The sequence below is a fragment of the Mustela putorius genome, unplaced genomic scaffold (assembly GCF_011764305.1).
Source record: "Mustela putorius furo isolate JIRA1106 unplaced genomic scaffold, ASM1176430v1.1 tig00000738_pilon_pilon_pilon, whole genome shotgun sequence".
Classification (NCBI taxonomy): domain Eukaryota; kingdom Metazoa; phylum Chordata; class Mammalia; order Carnivora; family Mustelidae; genus Mustela; species Mustela putorius.
The window spans coordinates 1004525-1019477 of NW_025421463.1; the positions used below are offsets into that span (position 1 = coordinate 1004525).

Below are 14953 nucleotides of genomic sequence, written 5' to 3' on the forward strand. Positions count from 1 at the left end.
AGCTGGACCCGGGGGCTCAGGCAGACGCGAGCCCCTCAGACACCACTCTTTCTGGGATGCTCCTTTGCAGGGCCACGTGTGCTCCATCCGTGCACCCACAGCACCCATGGCCACTCCAGGAACTAATGCTCCTCGTGCGCGTACAAGGCAGAGGGCTTCCATGTGTGTTTATCCACGGGACAAATGTGAGAGGGGACTTCTGAAACATGGAGTGGATTTCCTCATTTAATAAACATGACTCTTCACAGCTACTACATTTTAGGCATAAACAGTGTCTCTCCCATTACCGACTTCTTGTATTAAATTGCGTGAAATAATCTTTAGTGGGTTGATTTGTACAGACTTCCTCCATATATTTTTTCCTGATAATAAAACAAGGAGAAAAAACAATCAGCAAATGCCTGGTTTCCTAAATATTCTACTTTTTGAATATATATATATATATATATATATATATATATATACAATTTGTTCATCCCATCTGACCCCCCTCAGATCATCTCTAGTGCTCCTTTGGGGCCCCCAGTAGCTGTGACTGGCCAACAGTGGATCCACCGGGAAACACGCCTGATTGCCAAACGTACCAGTGGGTCTCTGCCAAGTTCAAGCCCAAAGCTTGATGAACAAGACAGATAAGTAAATAATGTGTTTTTTAACAAGTTCACCTATGGATCCGCATTTGGCATTTTCTGTAGGCGGAGCTCGGAACGCCCCTTGGGGACTATCAGTGTGACAGAGAGACTCCATCTTGCCCTTGGCAGCCTGGGAGCCCCCCCCCCCATGCACTGGGCAGCTACCACCGACCTCCCACCATGTCTGAGCCACATAGCCTCCTGGGAAAAGCCTTCTGACTCCCCCAGGCCCACCCAGTGCCCTCCGCTGGGGCTCCCAGTGCCCTCTGTGTTCTCCATCACCAGCCCCCACGTCTGAGCCGCTGGGGGTCACTAGTGTCTCCGTGAGCACCTCCCAGGGTGGGTCACCTGGTCATGTGGGGACCAGTGGTTTCTAAGCACTTAATTTCTGGCCTGTGGTTCTCCCCTTCCTGTTTGAATTCTATACCAGGACTCCGCGCTGCCCAAGCCGCTGTTGCTAGGGGCCTCCCGGGGTATCCATAGCCCCAGCCCTGGGCCTCTGGGTGGGAAAGAGTCGGGGCAGGTGGACCCGCACAGCCGGCCCGACCCTCCCCACAACTCAGCCGGATGGCCGCACCTGCTCCCCCGACCCCAGCCTCCCCTCCCCCGGCCCCTTCGCCCCGGCCCTCACTGCACGCGCTGCTCCTTGGCCAGGCTGAGGTTGCTGCAGTCCAGAGCCCTGCGCAGGTCGCGCCGTTGGCGCTGCTGCTGGCGCTCCGAGAGCAGAGCGGCGCGCGCCATCTGTACCCTCCGACGGTCCCAGTCCATGTCCCGCTGCCGCTCTTCCTCCTGAAGCCTCTGGAGGGGGGAGAAGTGACTCACCACCACCCGTCCCCAGACCCAGAAGAGATCCAGGGGATCGCCTAGGAGACTCTTGGCCTCCCACTTTACAGCTGGGGAAACTGAGGCTGGGGGGGCAGGTGGGTGAGCAATATCGCGCAGGAAATCAGAGCAGACCGCCCCCACCTGCCATCACTGCAGGTGGCCCAGTGGCTTCCCACACTTGGAAGGTGTCAGGCGGCCCTCTGAGGCCTGCAGGGCCAGCAGAGATGGTCCTGACAGCAGCTGCCAGGACAGGGCTCTGAACGCGGGGCCTCCCAGCCGCGACACTACTAGTGGGACGTGCTTTCGAGCACTGGGATCACCTGGTCACTTCTGGAACACGGCAAAGGGACCGCCCCACCCGACAATGGTCTCATGATCTTAGGGGTGAATTTCTGCATCTCAGCTCACTCCCCATGGCCTTCCAGATCCCCTACAAAAACCACTGAGCCTTAGGAGGGGAAACCGGAATAATGCAGAGCGAAGGGGTCACTCCCCGAACCCTGAGTAGTATTATCAGCGGTCCTGAGCGAAAAGAAGCAAAAGCGGGAGGGGGGGGGTCTGGGGACGAGCACGTGTCCTCCTGTCCACAGGTTTTAGGGCAGGGCTCCCAGCCACCCAGTGAACAGGGCTGGAGTGTCCAGTGGCCCCGCAGTCCCGGGTCCGCAAGCCACCAGGCACAGATAGGCTGGCAGAGGCCCCGGTCCCCCACCCAGGGACTGAGCCGAGGCTGATGCCTGTTTTGTCACCTACGAGACGAGTCATTTGACCTGTCTATACCTCTGTTTCCCTTCCTGCAAAATGAGGCTGCTCGCAGTCGCCCTGAGGCACAACACAAGATGCTTTCGGGAAGAGCACAGGAGGCCACGGGGACGTGCTCGCCTCGGACTCGGCGACAGGCGACCTAACCACCCTGTGCTTGATCTCAGTGTTCCAGACCGGCTCCCTCCGTGCCAGAGGGGACGGGCCGGCCGGGGGAAGAGCCCCGGGGACGGGCTACAAGGTGCGGGACGGGGAGTATTCCTGAGTGGTGAGACCTACTGTAGGCGTTTCCCCCTTTGTGTTTCTGTCTTAATTTCCTACAAAATTGAAAATCAGACAAAAATGCTGCTCTCGGGACAGATGGTCGACCTTCCCTGCCAGAGAGCCCGGCGGAATCACAGGAGCGAAGGACAGAGCAGGGCCTGGCGAGAGGGACCGATACTCCCGCATCCGATGCCCACCTCGGGGCTCTTCCCACGTTGGGCTGCTCCCCTGCCTCGGCCTGGCTGCCCCCGCTCCCACGTCCCCGCTGCCTCTCCCACGCACTTGACCTCCTGGGCCTGGAGGAGAGCAGGCAGGGGAGCCGTCCCACCTGCTCCTCATTCCCTGTCCCTCCCTCTGTACTCGTCTGATATGACACCTGTCACCCCACCACAGGCGGCCGTCTGCTGCCCTGCCCATCCCGCAGGCGGGAGAACTTGCCTTTCCCTGGCTTCTCGGCCATTCCCCCTCCTGAAGACCAGGTGCTGACCTATCCGTCGTCACCCTGGGCAGAACCTACCATTGACCCTCGGACTTCAACGGGCATCGGAACCCCTGGGGGGCTTTCTCAGCCACACACTCTGGCCCCTGCTCCAGGAGGTCTGGGGTGGGGCCTGAGTATCTGCATTTCTCCTAAGTTCCCAGGCCATGCTGATGCTGCTGGTCCAGAGACCCCACTCTGAGGACTTCTGCCCCCCACGTCATTACCAAGAATGCCAGCCTCCCTACTGTCCCCACCTCCAAGTGTCCTGACCCCCAGCACTCTGGCCTGCCTCTTCTGCCCTCTCTCCGGTTCCCTGATTGCAACAGTCATTCCAGTCATTCCGCCCATCACCGCACACCAGGCCCTCCCACCCATGCACCACACACTTTCCACTGTCCTGGCGCTCTTTGTGTCTTCATGTCCCTCCTTGCTCAGCCCAGTGTCCACGGCTGACATCCCCTGGCAGACGCCCTCAGTGCCTTTGAAACTCTCGCTTAGTCAGACTTGGCAGGCAGGCCCTGAGCTTGGTCCCCTTACAGCTGGCCATGGCCAGGAACGGCACTGACTGCACTCACTGGGGATACTTCAAGACCTCCAGCCTCCAGGGGGCCCCTGGCTCTGCCTGGCCATCCTGCCCTCTTACCACAGGCCGTTCCTTTCCGGCTTTCCTAAAGGACCGTTAGCACTTGGTTCTCTGTCCTCAAGTCCCCAAATGGACCCCCTTAGCCTCCACCACTGACCCCCCCTTTCTATTCCGCAGGAAAGAGGGGCTCCACAAGCCGCCCTGCCCCCACAGTCAAGGATGGTTGGCCTGGACTCCCACCCGCGCCAAGCCTCAACTAGTGCTCCCACAGCCCTGTGCTCCTGCCACCCAGGACACAGGTTCCTACAAGTTCCTGCCAGCATCAATTCCCCTCTCTCTACTGCGTCGTCCTCATGGAGTGAAAAGTATGTTGTTATTTCTATAATCTGAAAAACCAAACAACTTTCTCTTGACCCCGTGTCCCCACCAGCTACCACCCCCTTTCCCTGCACCCTTGAGGGCAAAACACTTCGAAAGTATCTGCACCTGTGGTCTCTGCTTCCTTCCTGCCTGTGACCTTCGGTCACACACACCCCTCCTCCAAGGATGCTCCAGATGGAGGCTGCAGGGACTGGCGCCCGGGGATGGCATTCAGCCACAGCAGCCTAGTGGCAGCGTCTGACCCAGGGGCTCCCCTTGCTGGGCTCCTCCTTCCTCTCTGACTTCCCCTCCTCCAGCCCCTTCACTCTTCATAAACCATGGTAGGGGTGTGGCCTGTCCCATGACTCCTTAGATCCCTTCTCTCTGTCTTCACTCACTCCCTGCGTGACCTTAGCCGGGTTCACTACCTTATATGCTGTCTGTGTGGCCACATCTCTATGCCTTTGCCAGCCGGGACCTTGCTCTGAACTCCAGCTGCTGGCTTTTCTTGGAGGTTGTGGCAGACAGTAGTACTTGCCTCCCTGTAACCATTTTTCTTCCCTCCTTAGTAAAACAACTGCCAGCACCTTACTGCCTAGAATAAACTCCACCTTTCCTGGTTTTCTTTACAATTTGGGGCAACACTGTGACTAAGTGTTATTTAAGGGAATTTGAGTGGAAGTGTCCTGTGAAATTTTGAGAAGTGTCCTTAGAGTGTTCTTCCTCACTCCTTCTTCCTGCTAGATGGGATATGCATGTGATGGCTGGAGCTCAAGCAGCTATTTTGTACTAGGAAGTGGGAGTCAGTTGCCAAATGGCAAAACATTAGTCAGTGACCATGGGGCTGCCATACCAGCCTTGGACTATCTTCGTAAGGATTTGGTCTACATGCAAGAGACAAGTTCTATTTTATTTAAAATGCTGTTAGGGTTTTCTGCCATGATCAGGCACAGACTCATAACAGATACAAATAACCTAATCATTGCACATATAACATATCCAAAGTTGCACTTGGGACTTCGACTCCACCTGCCACCCTGCTCCTCCCATCATCATCCTATCTCAGTAAATGCCAATTCCATCCTTCTCACCGCTCAGGTCTTCTGAGTAATCCTTCCTCCTCTGGGTTTCATATGCCACACCCAACCCTTCAGCCAATCCTTTTCACTCCACTTTCAGAATAAATCCAGAATCCAACCACTTCTCAGCACCCTTGCTGCCAGTGCCCGGCCCCCGCCAGCACCATCACCTTGACCACTACAACATCCTCCCCAATGATCTCTCTCCTCCCCCAACCCCAACCCCGCCCTTCCTCAACATTGCTGCGGGAGAGAACCTGCTAAGTGTAAGTCAGAGCATGTCACTCCTCTGCTCAAAACCCTCCAGAGCTTCCCATCACAGTCACAGAGAAAGCCAAGTCTTTCCCGTGGACTGCCAAGGCCTTGACCTTGCACCACCCAGGCTGCCTCCTGCACCTGTCCTCACTCCACTCCAGCCACCCGGCTCCTCACTCTTCCCTGAACAGATCAAGCTGGTCCTGCCTCAAGGCCTTTGCCCTTGAATCTCGCCCTGCCTGGTGGTCCCTCCCCAGATATATGCATCCTCCGTTCCCTTGGCCCAGCCTTACTTCCCAAGCACATCGCCCATGTGTGGGGTTATTTGGCTGTTGTCTCCCCCCGCCCACCCAGAACATAAACTCCTCAAAGGGTTCTTCTAGGGACGAGTAGAGCAGCAGCTACAACTAGATGCTGGAGGAAGGCAGCAGGGGGCCCAGGGCTATGTCTGCAGGCTCTGTGAGAAGGGGAGGGGGGCGCACACCAGCTTCTCCTGGACTTGCTGCTTCTGGACCAGGCGGATCTGCTCCAGCTGCTCCTGCGTCATGCCCTTCCAGCGGTCGGGGACCACACGGTGCGGCCCGAAGGAGCTGGCTGCCTGCTGCGGGTTCTCCGAGAGCAGGTCTCCACGCAGCAAGTTGGAGATCTCAGCCAGGTTGTCTTCTTGTTCCTGTTTCTTCTCTCGGATTTTCCTTTCCAGTGACTCGGTGGCCTGCACAGAGGAAGACGATAAGGAAGATGCCCTGAGTGACCCCGTGGGGACTGAGGTACAGGTGGGCACATCTCCCTGCAAGCCCTTGATGGAAGAAGAGATTGCTAAAGTGCACGTGGGACAGGCGGGGGCGGAGACTCCTCAAGCATGGATGCAGGGGGGCCCTCGGACCCCAGAAGCCTGGATGCCAGTGGGCGCATAGTCTAGGCTGAGGGACTCCCCACCTGTTGGTTGTGAGTGTGAGAATCGCACGTTTTTGCACTGATTTGCCAAAGCAGGGAGCTGCCTCCCAGGTTAGGCTGCCATCTCCCATTGTCTTGGCTTCACTCACCTCGGGGCAGGGCTCTGTGCCCCTCCCAGTGGCCGGTCACCCAGACAGAGTGATTCACAATAGTGGTGACTTTTTTTTTTTTTTAAGATTTATTTATTTATTTTAGAGACCATGTGCACGGGCATAAGCAGGAAGCAGAGGGAGAGAGAATTTCAAGCAGGCTCCCCGCTGAGCAGGGAACCCCATGTGGAGCTTGATTCCAGGACCCTGAGGTCATGACCTGAGCCAACACCAAACACTGGACACTCAATCGATCGAGCTACCAGGCTCCCCCAGACTGAATTTTGGGAAGTGTTTCCCCACTCACCCCAGCGCGAGTTGGCCCGCCCTGACCTAACAGAGTTGGGTGTCATCATTACTCCCCCCATAGATGACAAGACTGAGACTTGGGGGGCTCTTCCCAGGCGGCAGACAAAAGTCTGGTCTTGTTAGCGCACAGCTGGGCTCCGGGCCCTGCGCCTGATGCTGGCACCACGACACCCGACTAACAGAGGCTCACTCTCACCTCCCGGAGGGAAACTCCCCAGAGTGCTCTGGGCGTGTCCTTAGCCCCCAGTCGGAGCCTGGGACGTACCTGGCTCTTGTTGAATTCTTTCACGGCTGTGCAAACTGCCTTTCTGGTGGCGCTTTCCAGATTCTGCAAATGCTTGGCTGTTTCATCAAACTGCAGCCTTGTCTTCAAGCAGAGACCCTCTGCAAAGGAAGCAAAATGCGGCCAAACCTTGATGCGCAGCCCGGCTCCTTCCCAGGCGTGCAGAGCAGAGCGTCTCTTCTCCTGCGGTATGCACAGAGCAGAGGATTCAGGTCAAGCTCTTGGGTGCGGGCACGGGGTGTTAGCGTTCCTACCGGGGATCCCTGATGTCCATCACCCTCACAATGGGCAAGGGAGCTCTGCCGGGGCACCCAAGGGGGCTCCCCAGAGGAGGGGTGTCGGAGGTGGGGGAGATAACCATGCAATCACAGTAGGACTAAAGATGTAGTGTCAGACAGGAGCAGGCTGCCATCCCCGCCCAGATGCTTTCTAACTCTGTGAGCCTGAGCTGTGACCCGTTCTTTCTGAGCCTCCAGCCCTCTCAGGGGAGGCGGGACAACTCCTACACTGCGCGCTGGTTACATCTTTTTAGGAAGTCGCTGATCACAAGTTTCTTCACACGGTGTTGGTGGCCCGTGGTGTCATGATCTCCAAAAACAAAGACCAAACTCTAGTGACGAGTTAGTGGCCTCAGCTCCTCTTGAGCTTCGGCTGCCCCACGTGCCGGTTTATGTCCTCGGCTGGCCCAGGAGCACACACGGACTGTGCGCTTTGCCGGGCACGTAGTGCCCAGTGGTGGGTGAGACGTCCAGGGCTCTTCCCGCCTTCTCGGAACTTACTGTCAGGAGACGAGCAAGGTCATAAACAAGTGAACCCCGAAATATACCTATGAAAGCACATTGCATTAGTGCAAAGGAGGGAAAGGGCGGAGGGCAGGTGCAAAGGGTCGGATGGGATTTGCCAGGATCCAGAAGGGAAAGGAAATCAAGAGGCCGGAATGGAGCGAGCGAGGTAGGGGCCGTACAGTGACGCGGGGTGGGGGTGGGGGGTGCTGAGCGGGAGCCCAGCATGCAGGGCCGTGTAGGCTACAGAGGATTTTGCGTGTTGTTCCATAAGCAATGGGAAGCCACCAGAGGGCTTTAAGCTGGGATGGAGGGAGTGGCGGTGACGTTGCCCAATGTGACATTGTTTCGAAAGCAGCACTGGGACTACTATGTTGAGACTAGACTGGGAAGAACAAGAAAGGAAATGCAGGACAATTAGAGAGCCCTTGGCGTGGTCCCTCCAGGTGAAAAAAGGCGGTGGCTTGGGTCGCCGTGGTGACAGCAGGGTTGGGAGAAACGGACAATTCCAGATACAGCCCTGGGGGAGAAGCTGAGGGCGGCCTGGAGACAGGGGTGCTTCACGGACGCCTCCCAGGTTTGTGGCTGGACTAGGACAGAGTCGTCATCCACTGAGGGGAGGCGAGTGGAGGAGGAACAGAGCCAGAGAGAAATTAGGGTTACTTTCCAGAATGTTCTGAGGTGCCTGGGGCGATGTCCAGGGGTCAGTTCAAGGGGCAAGACCGAGGCTGAGACAAAAGCTCTCAGTCAGAGATGGAAAAGTGGGGCACCTGGGAAGTGGGTGAGATTTTTTTTTTTTTTTTTTAAAGATTTTATTTATTTATTTGACAGACAGAGATCACAAGTAGGCAGAGAGGCAGACAGAGAGAGAGGAGGAAGCAGGCTCCCCGCAGAGCAGAGAGCCCGATGTGGGGCTCGATCCCAGGACCCTGGGATCATGACCTGAGCTGAAGGCAGAGGCTTTAACCCACTGAGCCACCCAGGCGCCCCGAGATTTTTTTTTGAAAGGCCTACAAATGCATGTTTCAATAGGTAGCTAGGTGCCCAGAACTAGAGAGAGCAGTGAATTAAACAGACAAATCTCCTGCCTTCGCTGAGTTGGGGATGGGATCCTGGGAGGGTCGACAAATACGTAACCGCGTAGTAGGTCAGTAATGACTGCTGTGGAGACCTGGATACAAGAGTGCAGCAATGGGGGAAGGTAGACGGTTGACGTTTAAAATAGTGGTCAGGGAGACTTCTCTGAGAAGATGACATTTCGGCAAAGACCTGAAGAAGGATATGGGGCAGAATATGCAGGTATATAGGGAAATGTTTCCAGGCGGATGAAACGGTTGGTACAAAGGCCTTGAGGCAGAAATGAACGTGACGCCCTTAACATTCTAAGTGGGGCGGCCAGCGCGGCAAGGGGGGGTAAGCGAAAGGCAGTGTGTTGGGGGTTCAGTCCAGACGGAAAACTTTATGGGTCCTTAAAATGAATCTGGCTTTTATTCTGAGTGAAATGAGAAGCTATTGGAAGGTTTTGAGCCAAAGATCTAGCTTAATTTTTAGCAGGCCCATTCTGTTCGCTGGCTTGAGGAGAGATTACAGAGGGACACGGGCAGAAGCAGGGAGACCTCTTCGAGGCTACTGATGTTGGTAGCTTGGTCCAGAATGGTCCTCGAGGGGGTGGAGGGAGCTAGTTGCCATATGAGATGATTTGCTGCTGGAGGTGGGTGTGACATTTGAGAGAAAGGAAAGAATCAAGATGCCTTGGGGTTGGGCCCTAGGTGCAGAGGAGGTGCAGAGGGTCCCGGTGAGCAATGGCATGGGAGGTTTGGAAGGAGAGGAGAAACCAGCAAAGGGCCTGGGGAGGAGCGCAGGGCAGAGGGTGTGTCCTGGAAGCCAGTGGGAAGGGAGTGTTCCCAGGAGGAGGAAGCGGTCGGGATGGCACGGGCTGCGGATGGAGAGGTCTGAAAACCCAGCTGGGGTGGGGCAGCATGGAGGTCCCGGTGACAGTTCGGGAGAGGCCAGGCAGGTTTGGGACAGGGCGAGGGCAGAAGTGTGGTGGGGGTGGGCCATCTGGGGAGACATCACTCCTGGAGAGCAGAGCAGGAAGAGAAGGGGGGGGGGGTTGGGAGGAGGGCGAGCTGCTCAGGAAGCCTGCAGGGAAACCACCAGCCAGGCAAGGTGGGGGCCTCGCTCCCTGTCACAGCTCCTGTTCAGTCTTCACCAAAGCACTTCTTTGTCCTGTCCCCTCGCTGGCACATGCATGAGAGCAGTGACACTCTACTCTGGGTTGCCGCATCTTCCTGGCATGAGAAATCGCCAGAGATCGGAAGCTGCTGGGAGCCACGCGCAGAGACTCTGGTAAAGCAGAAACCACCGGAGTGCTGGCAGGATGTCCTGGACTTACAGTGCCCTCCAGGAGAGAGGCCGTTTCTGGCCTTGGAGGCTCTTCCAGAGAGGCTCTCTGGGCCTGGAGGGTCTGGGGAGGGCACGCGATGACAGCGTCCTTGGCTGCACCGCTCAGACCCTGTAGGGAGTCTAGCGCAGCCCTTAACAGCCCCAGCAGCATCGGCGTCTTCCCCGCAGACTCTAAGCACGCCGAGGGTAGGGCGCGTGGCACTCCGAGTTACGGGGCACCCCAGCACCCAGCTGGAGCCCGGGCTCGGGGTCCAAGGTCAGAGCCGCTCTCCTACATGACTGACATATGACCAAAGACATTTAAGTCCTGGAACGCCGGCTGACACTGGTCAACACAGCACATTGGTAGGACTTAAGAGACAAAAGGAAGCTGGGGAAAGGACCAGGGGGCCGGGCTGCTGAAGACCATTTTCAGAGCCATGTGTCTTCCTCGCTGCATTACCTGCACTTCTGTGCTGGGCGCGGGCGTCCTCCCACTCCCTCTGCTGCTGCAAGGACCATTCTCGGTTCTGTTCCTCCTGGAATTTCTTCCTCTCGCGGAACTTTAAATCCTCTCCCATGAATCTCTGCATTCCTGACACCGTATTCCGGATATCATTATCCGACTGCCTAGCTGGAAGGTCTTTCCTAAGGGCTAGGGGGTCTGATAGGTCAAATTCACGGCGCATTTCTGGCCTCTGGAAGTGCTGCTGGAACTCACTGATGGCTTTACAGAGGCTTTTCTTATCCCTCCTTTCCCGGCCTTCTAATATGCATGTGATTTTGTCATTGTGCCTCATTTCAGCAGCTAGAAGAAATAGAACAAATCCGTAAAATTAAGGTTTGGAGGGAAAAAAATTTGAATCTGCTTTAAAAAATAATTTTTGGTGATTCTAAAAGTAATATAAGCCTCTGAAAAGGTAACACAAGCATCAAAGAATTAGTATTCTGAATATATAAAGAATACCTACAAATCAGTTTAAAAAACCAAGCAGGGACGCCTGGGTGGCATAGCTGTTAAAGCAACCGACTCTTGATTTGGGCTCAGGTCATGACTGATCACGTCAGGAGTTAGGATCAGTTCTTCATGAGAACCCTGTTTAAGATTCTCTCCCTCCTTTGGCCCCTCCCCCTCCACGCCTGCACACACACACTCTCTCTCAAAACAAACAAACAAACAAAAACACCAAAAATCAAAGTAAAAAGTGGGCCAAGAATAGGATCAGGCAAATCACTATAAAGAAACCCAAATGATCACTATGCTTCTGAAAAGATGGCTGGCCTTACAAGATGGGAACCATCTGATAAATTGGCAAAATATTTAAAATGCAAATAATAGCATATATTAGTAAGGACATTAGTAAGGATAGTAAGGAGACAAGAGTTCTCATTCACTGCTTGGGAGAGTGCAACTTGGTACACTTACAACTTTGGAAAGCAAGTTGTCGATATCTCGTAAAACTGAAAACACGCACACACAATGACAGTTCCACTCCTAGGTATCTCTCGCCTATGTGTACTAGGGACACAATACATGCCTGGTCATTGCAGCATTGTTTGGAAAAAGTGTAAATCAGCCATGAGTAAGGGAATGAATAAAGAAATAGTGGCTAATTCATATAATAAAATACCAAAGATAATTAAAATGAACATTCTACATGCAGATCACAGATTAATTTTTTTTAATTTTTTAAAGATTTTATGTATTTGTCAGAAAGAGAGAAAGAGAGAGCACAAGCAGGGGGAGCAGCAGGCAGAGGGAGAAGCAGGCTCCCCATCGAGCAAGGAGACTAACTCAGGGCTCGATCCCAGAACCTGGGAATCATGACCTGAGCTATAGGCAGATGCTTAATTGACAGAGTCACCCAGGTGTCCCTATTTTTATTATTTTTTTTTAAGATTTTATTTATTTGAGAGAGGGAAAGACAGATTGTGCAAGTGAGGGGAAGGGGCAGAGGGAGAGGAAGAGAAGATACACTGCAGAGCCAGGAGCCCGACGACAGGGGCTGATCTCAGGAACCTGAGATCTTGATCTGAGCCAAAATCAAGGGTTGGGCACTGAACTGACTGAGACACCCAGGCATCCCATGACTGATTAATTTTAAAAATATGTTAAATAAAAAAAAAAATCCAAGGGATCCATTCAATGTATTTGTGTAAGATTTAGGTGAAATTTTAAAACACCCACAAAAAATTTTATGTTGTCATGAATATGTACATAAATAGTACAATATTATAAGAAACATGCATAGAAATGATGTACCTGTCTGAGGAAGGAGGAAGAGGGGAGATGAGGTGGGGGAGAGCTCTATCTACCTATCTATAGCTATACCTACACACATGTAGGGCTTATATATATTTATGTATACATTTAAACATTTATACATTTTATATATAATTATAGCATTTATTTATCTGTAGCTATACATACACAAACATACATATATAGCATTTAATTCTCAAAAAGAATTTTTTTTAAGATTTTATTTATTTATTTGACAGAGAGAGAGAGACCACAAGTAGGCAGAGAGGCAGGCAGAGAGAGGGAGGAGGAAGCAGGCTCCCCGCCGAGCAGAGTGCCCCATGTGGGGCTCGATCCCAGGACTCTGAGATCATGACCTGAGCCAAAGGCAGAGGCTCAACTCACTGAGCCACTGAGGCGCACTAGAAAATAATTCTTAAAAATAAGATATCTAAAGCCAGTTTGGCAAAATATTAACATCTAATCTGGTAGGGGGTATGTATGTGCCTGTCCTATTGTTCCTGTAAGTTTGAGTTATTTTTAAACATAACACACAAAAAAGTGAACTGTTCAGAAACTAGAGAAGAAAATAAACCTCACTCATATTCTATCACTCCAACATCACCACTGCTTACATTTTGGTATACTTTCCTTCTGTCTTTTTCTAAGCTTATTTTTAAAAATGTGTTCTCACATTTAGTTGATAGCCCATGGTATATACAATTTTGCATCCTGCTTTTTTTCTTTTTAAAAAATCCTAATGGGGGCACCTGGGTGGCTCAGTCAGTTGAGTGTCTCTTGATTTGGGCTCAGGTCATGATCTCATGGTCATGAGATCGAGCCCCATGTTGGGCTCCACAATGTGTGCGGAGTCTGCTTGAGATTCTCTCCCTCTGCCCCTCCCCCTGCCCTTGCTCTTACTACTCCCTGTCAAATAAGTGAAGAAATATTTTTAAAAAAATAAAAAATCCTTATGGTACTTAAAAAAACTAAGCTGGCATTGTTGCACCCGATGTGGGAAATGAATTCTATTTGAAATTTTTACCTCTGCTGGCACGCTCTCATATCCAGCTCTGAGTAAATGCAGGGGTGTGAGCTAAGAGGGTGTGCATGTCATTTCGTGCAAGCAGCTGTCCCCAGGAGGCCTGGAAGTTTTGTGCAGAGAATGGTGTGTGTTTAGGGTTTTTCATATCCAGTTTTTAAAGAAAACCAATAAAAATGTACATTTACCCTCAAAATAGATTTCCTACACTCACATAGATTGCCTTTCGAGAGAGAGAGAATCAGCACATTAATTGAGCACAGGCAACTGTGAAGTTGTAAGAGGAGGACGAGGTGTGAAAATGACAAGTTTTACATATTCGAACACACGAGGACTGGATGCTAGAGGTACACGGCCCTAACCTGCTGGGCAGGCTTCAGGAAATGCTCACCAAAAGTTTCATGTCTAGCTTTTTCAGTTGCTTCTTTTATTTTCTGGTCACGAACCTGAAGATCCCAGGCTTCTGTGTCTCCCTGGCAAGGGAAACAAGGGGAGACGAGCTACAGATCATTTTAGTCCGACGATGACCATCGTACTTACCCCTTTACAGCCTTGTTCCACTGTTAACTGGCCGTCTCAGGTACCCATCAGGTCTTTTCATACCTGGATGCCTTTGCTTGCAGCTGGATCTGCAGCCTGTCCCCAGAGCTCCTTTCTCCCCTTGTCCTAGTCAACAGATACCTTCAGAATACAGCTTAGCCAACACCTCCTCCGGGAAGCCCTCTCTGACTTCCTCTCCCAGGCCCAGTCCGTGCTCCCCTGACCTCCCGCGCGCCCCTCCCTCCCGGCACTGCATAGCCGCGCACAGTCATGCGACAGGGCCTGCCTCTCCTCTCCCCCGTGGGCCACGAACTGTGCAAGACCCGGCAGGGATTGCCCTGATCCCCATTGCCTGGGACCAGCTTAGGCCTGCCACAAAGCAGGAAGGCCGCTGGCGTTTGTCCGATGGATGGACTGGAAGGAGCCCCCGACGACGCAGAGAATCTGACTCAGAGCAAGGAGACCCGCGCGCCCCGGCCTCCCCGGAGCCGCCCCGGCCTCCGCGGAGCCGCCCCCGCGGGCCAGCCCCTCCCTGCTGCAGGGCTCCGGGCGCCTCTCGGCCCGGGAGAGCGCGCGGCATCGGGTCTGCGAGGGCCTTCCCCGCCCTCGGCGGTCCGCACCTCCAGCCCGTCTCCCCCAGCAGCGGCTCGCGGCGGCGCCCGATGAGCGGCCCCGGGGCGCGGGTTCGCCTCCGCGGCCCCGCCGCCCGCCTCCCTCGTCCCCGCCCCGCGCGCGCCGCCCCGGCCCGGGGACCTCACCCCGATGGTCCTGCTCCTGGCGTCGAAGATCCGTTTCTGCCGGCACAGCTCGTCGTGCCTCCTCCTGCCCAGAGCCAAGGACTGCTCCAGGTCCCTGGGCTGCGCCAGCGCCATGACGGGAAGCGGCGAAGAGCCCCTAAGGGGATTTTAAGGCGCGCGGGATGAAAAGGGACACGGATAAAGCTCGCTGCGGCCTAAGCGAGGCTGGTGCGGCGGCGAGGCGCGCGGCCTCCTCAGCTCTGCGCGCGGCTTCCGCTACCTCGCGGGGCGCGCGGGCCGCTTTCCTCCGAGACGCAAACCCGGTTGCTTAGGAACGGCGCGGGGCCCGCCG

The 14953-nt window shown here is 54.2% G+C and overlaps 1 protein-coding gene across 2 annotated transcripts; it reads right to left on the minus strand.

Moving 5' to 3' along the window:
- Positions 1 to 207: 207 nt before the first annotated feature.
- RIBC2 (RIB43A domain with coiled-coils 2) lies at positions 208 to 14925 on the minus strand. 2 transcript variants are annotated; one of them, XM_004771119.3, is made up of 7 exons: positions 14623 to 14925; positions 13716 to 13797; positions 10504 to 10848; positions 6856 to 6974; positions 5723 to 5950; positions 1264 to 1430; positions 208 to 362 (listed from the first exon to the last, which is right to left on the minus strand). In XM_004771119.3, the coding sequence occupies exons 1-7, from the start codon at positions 14734 to 14736 to the stop codon at positions 284 to 286; spliced, it is 1134 nt and encodes a 377-aa protein (XP_004771176.2). In that variant the 5' UTR covers positions 14737 to 14925; the 3' UTR covers positions 208 to 283. The 2 variants fall into 2 exon arrangements, with proteins under 2 accessions (XP_004771176.2, XP_044939645.1); XM_045083710.1 differs by lacking the exons at positions 13716 to 13797; positions 14623 to 14925 and adding an exon at positions 13328 to 13434.
- Between the last annotated feature and the right edge of the window lie 28 nt (positions 14926 to 14953).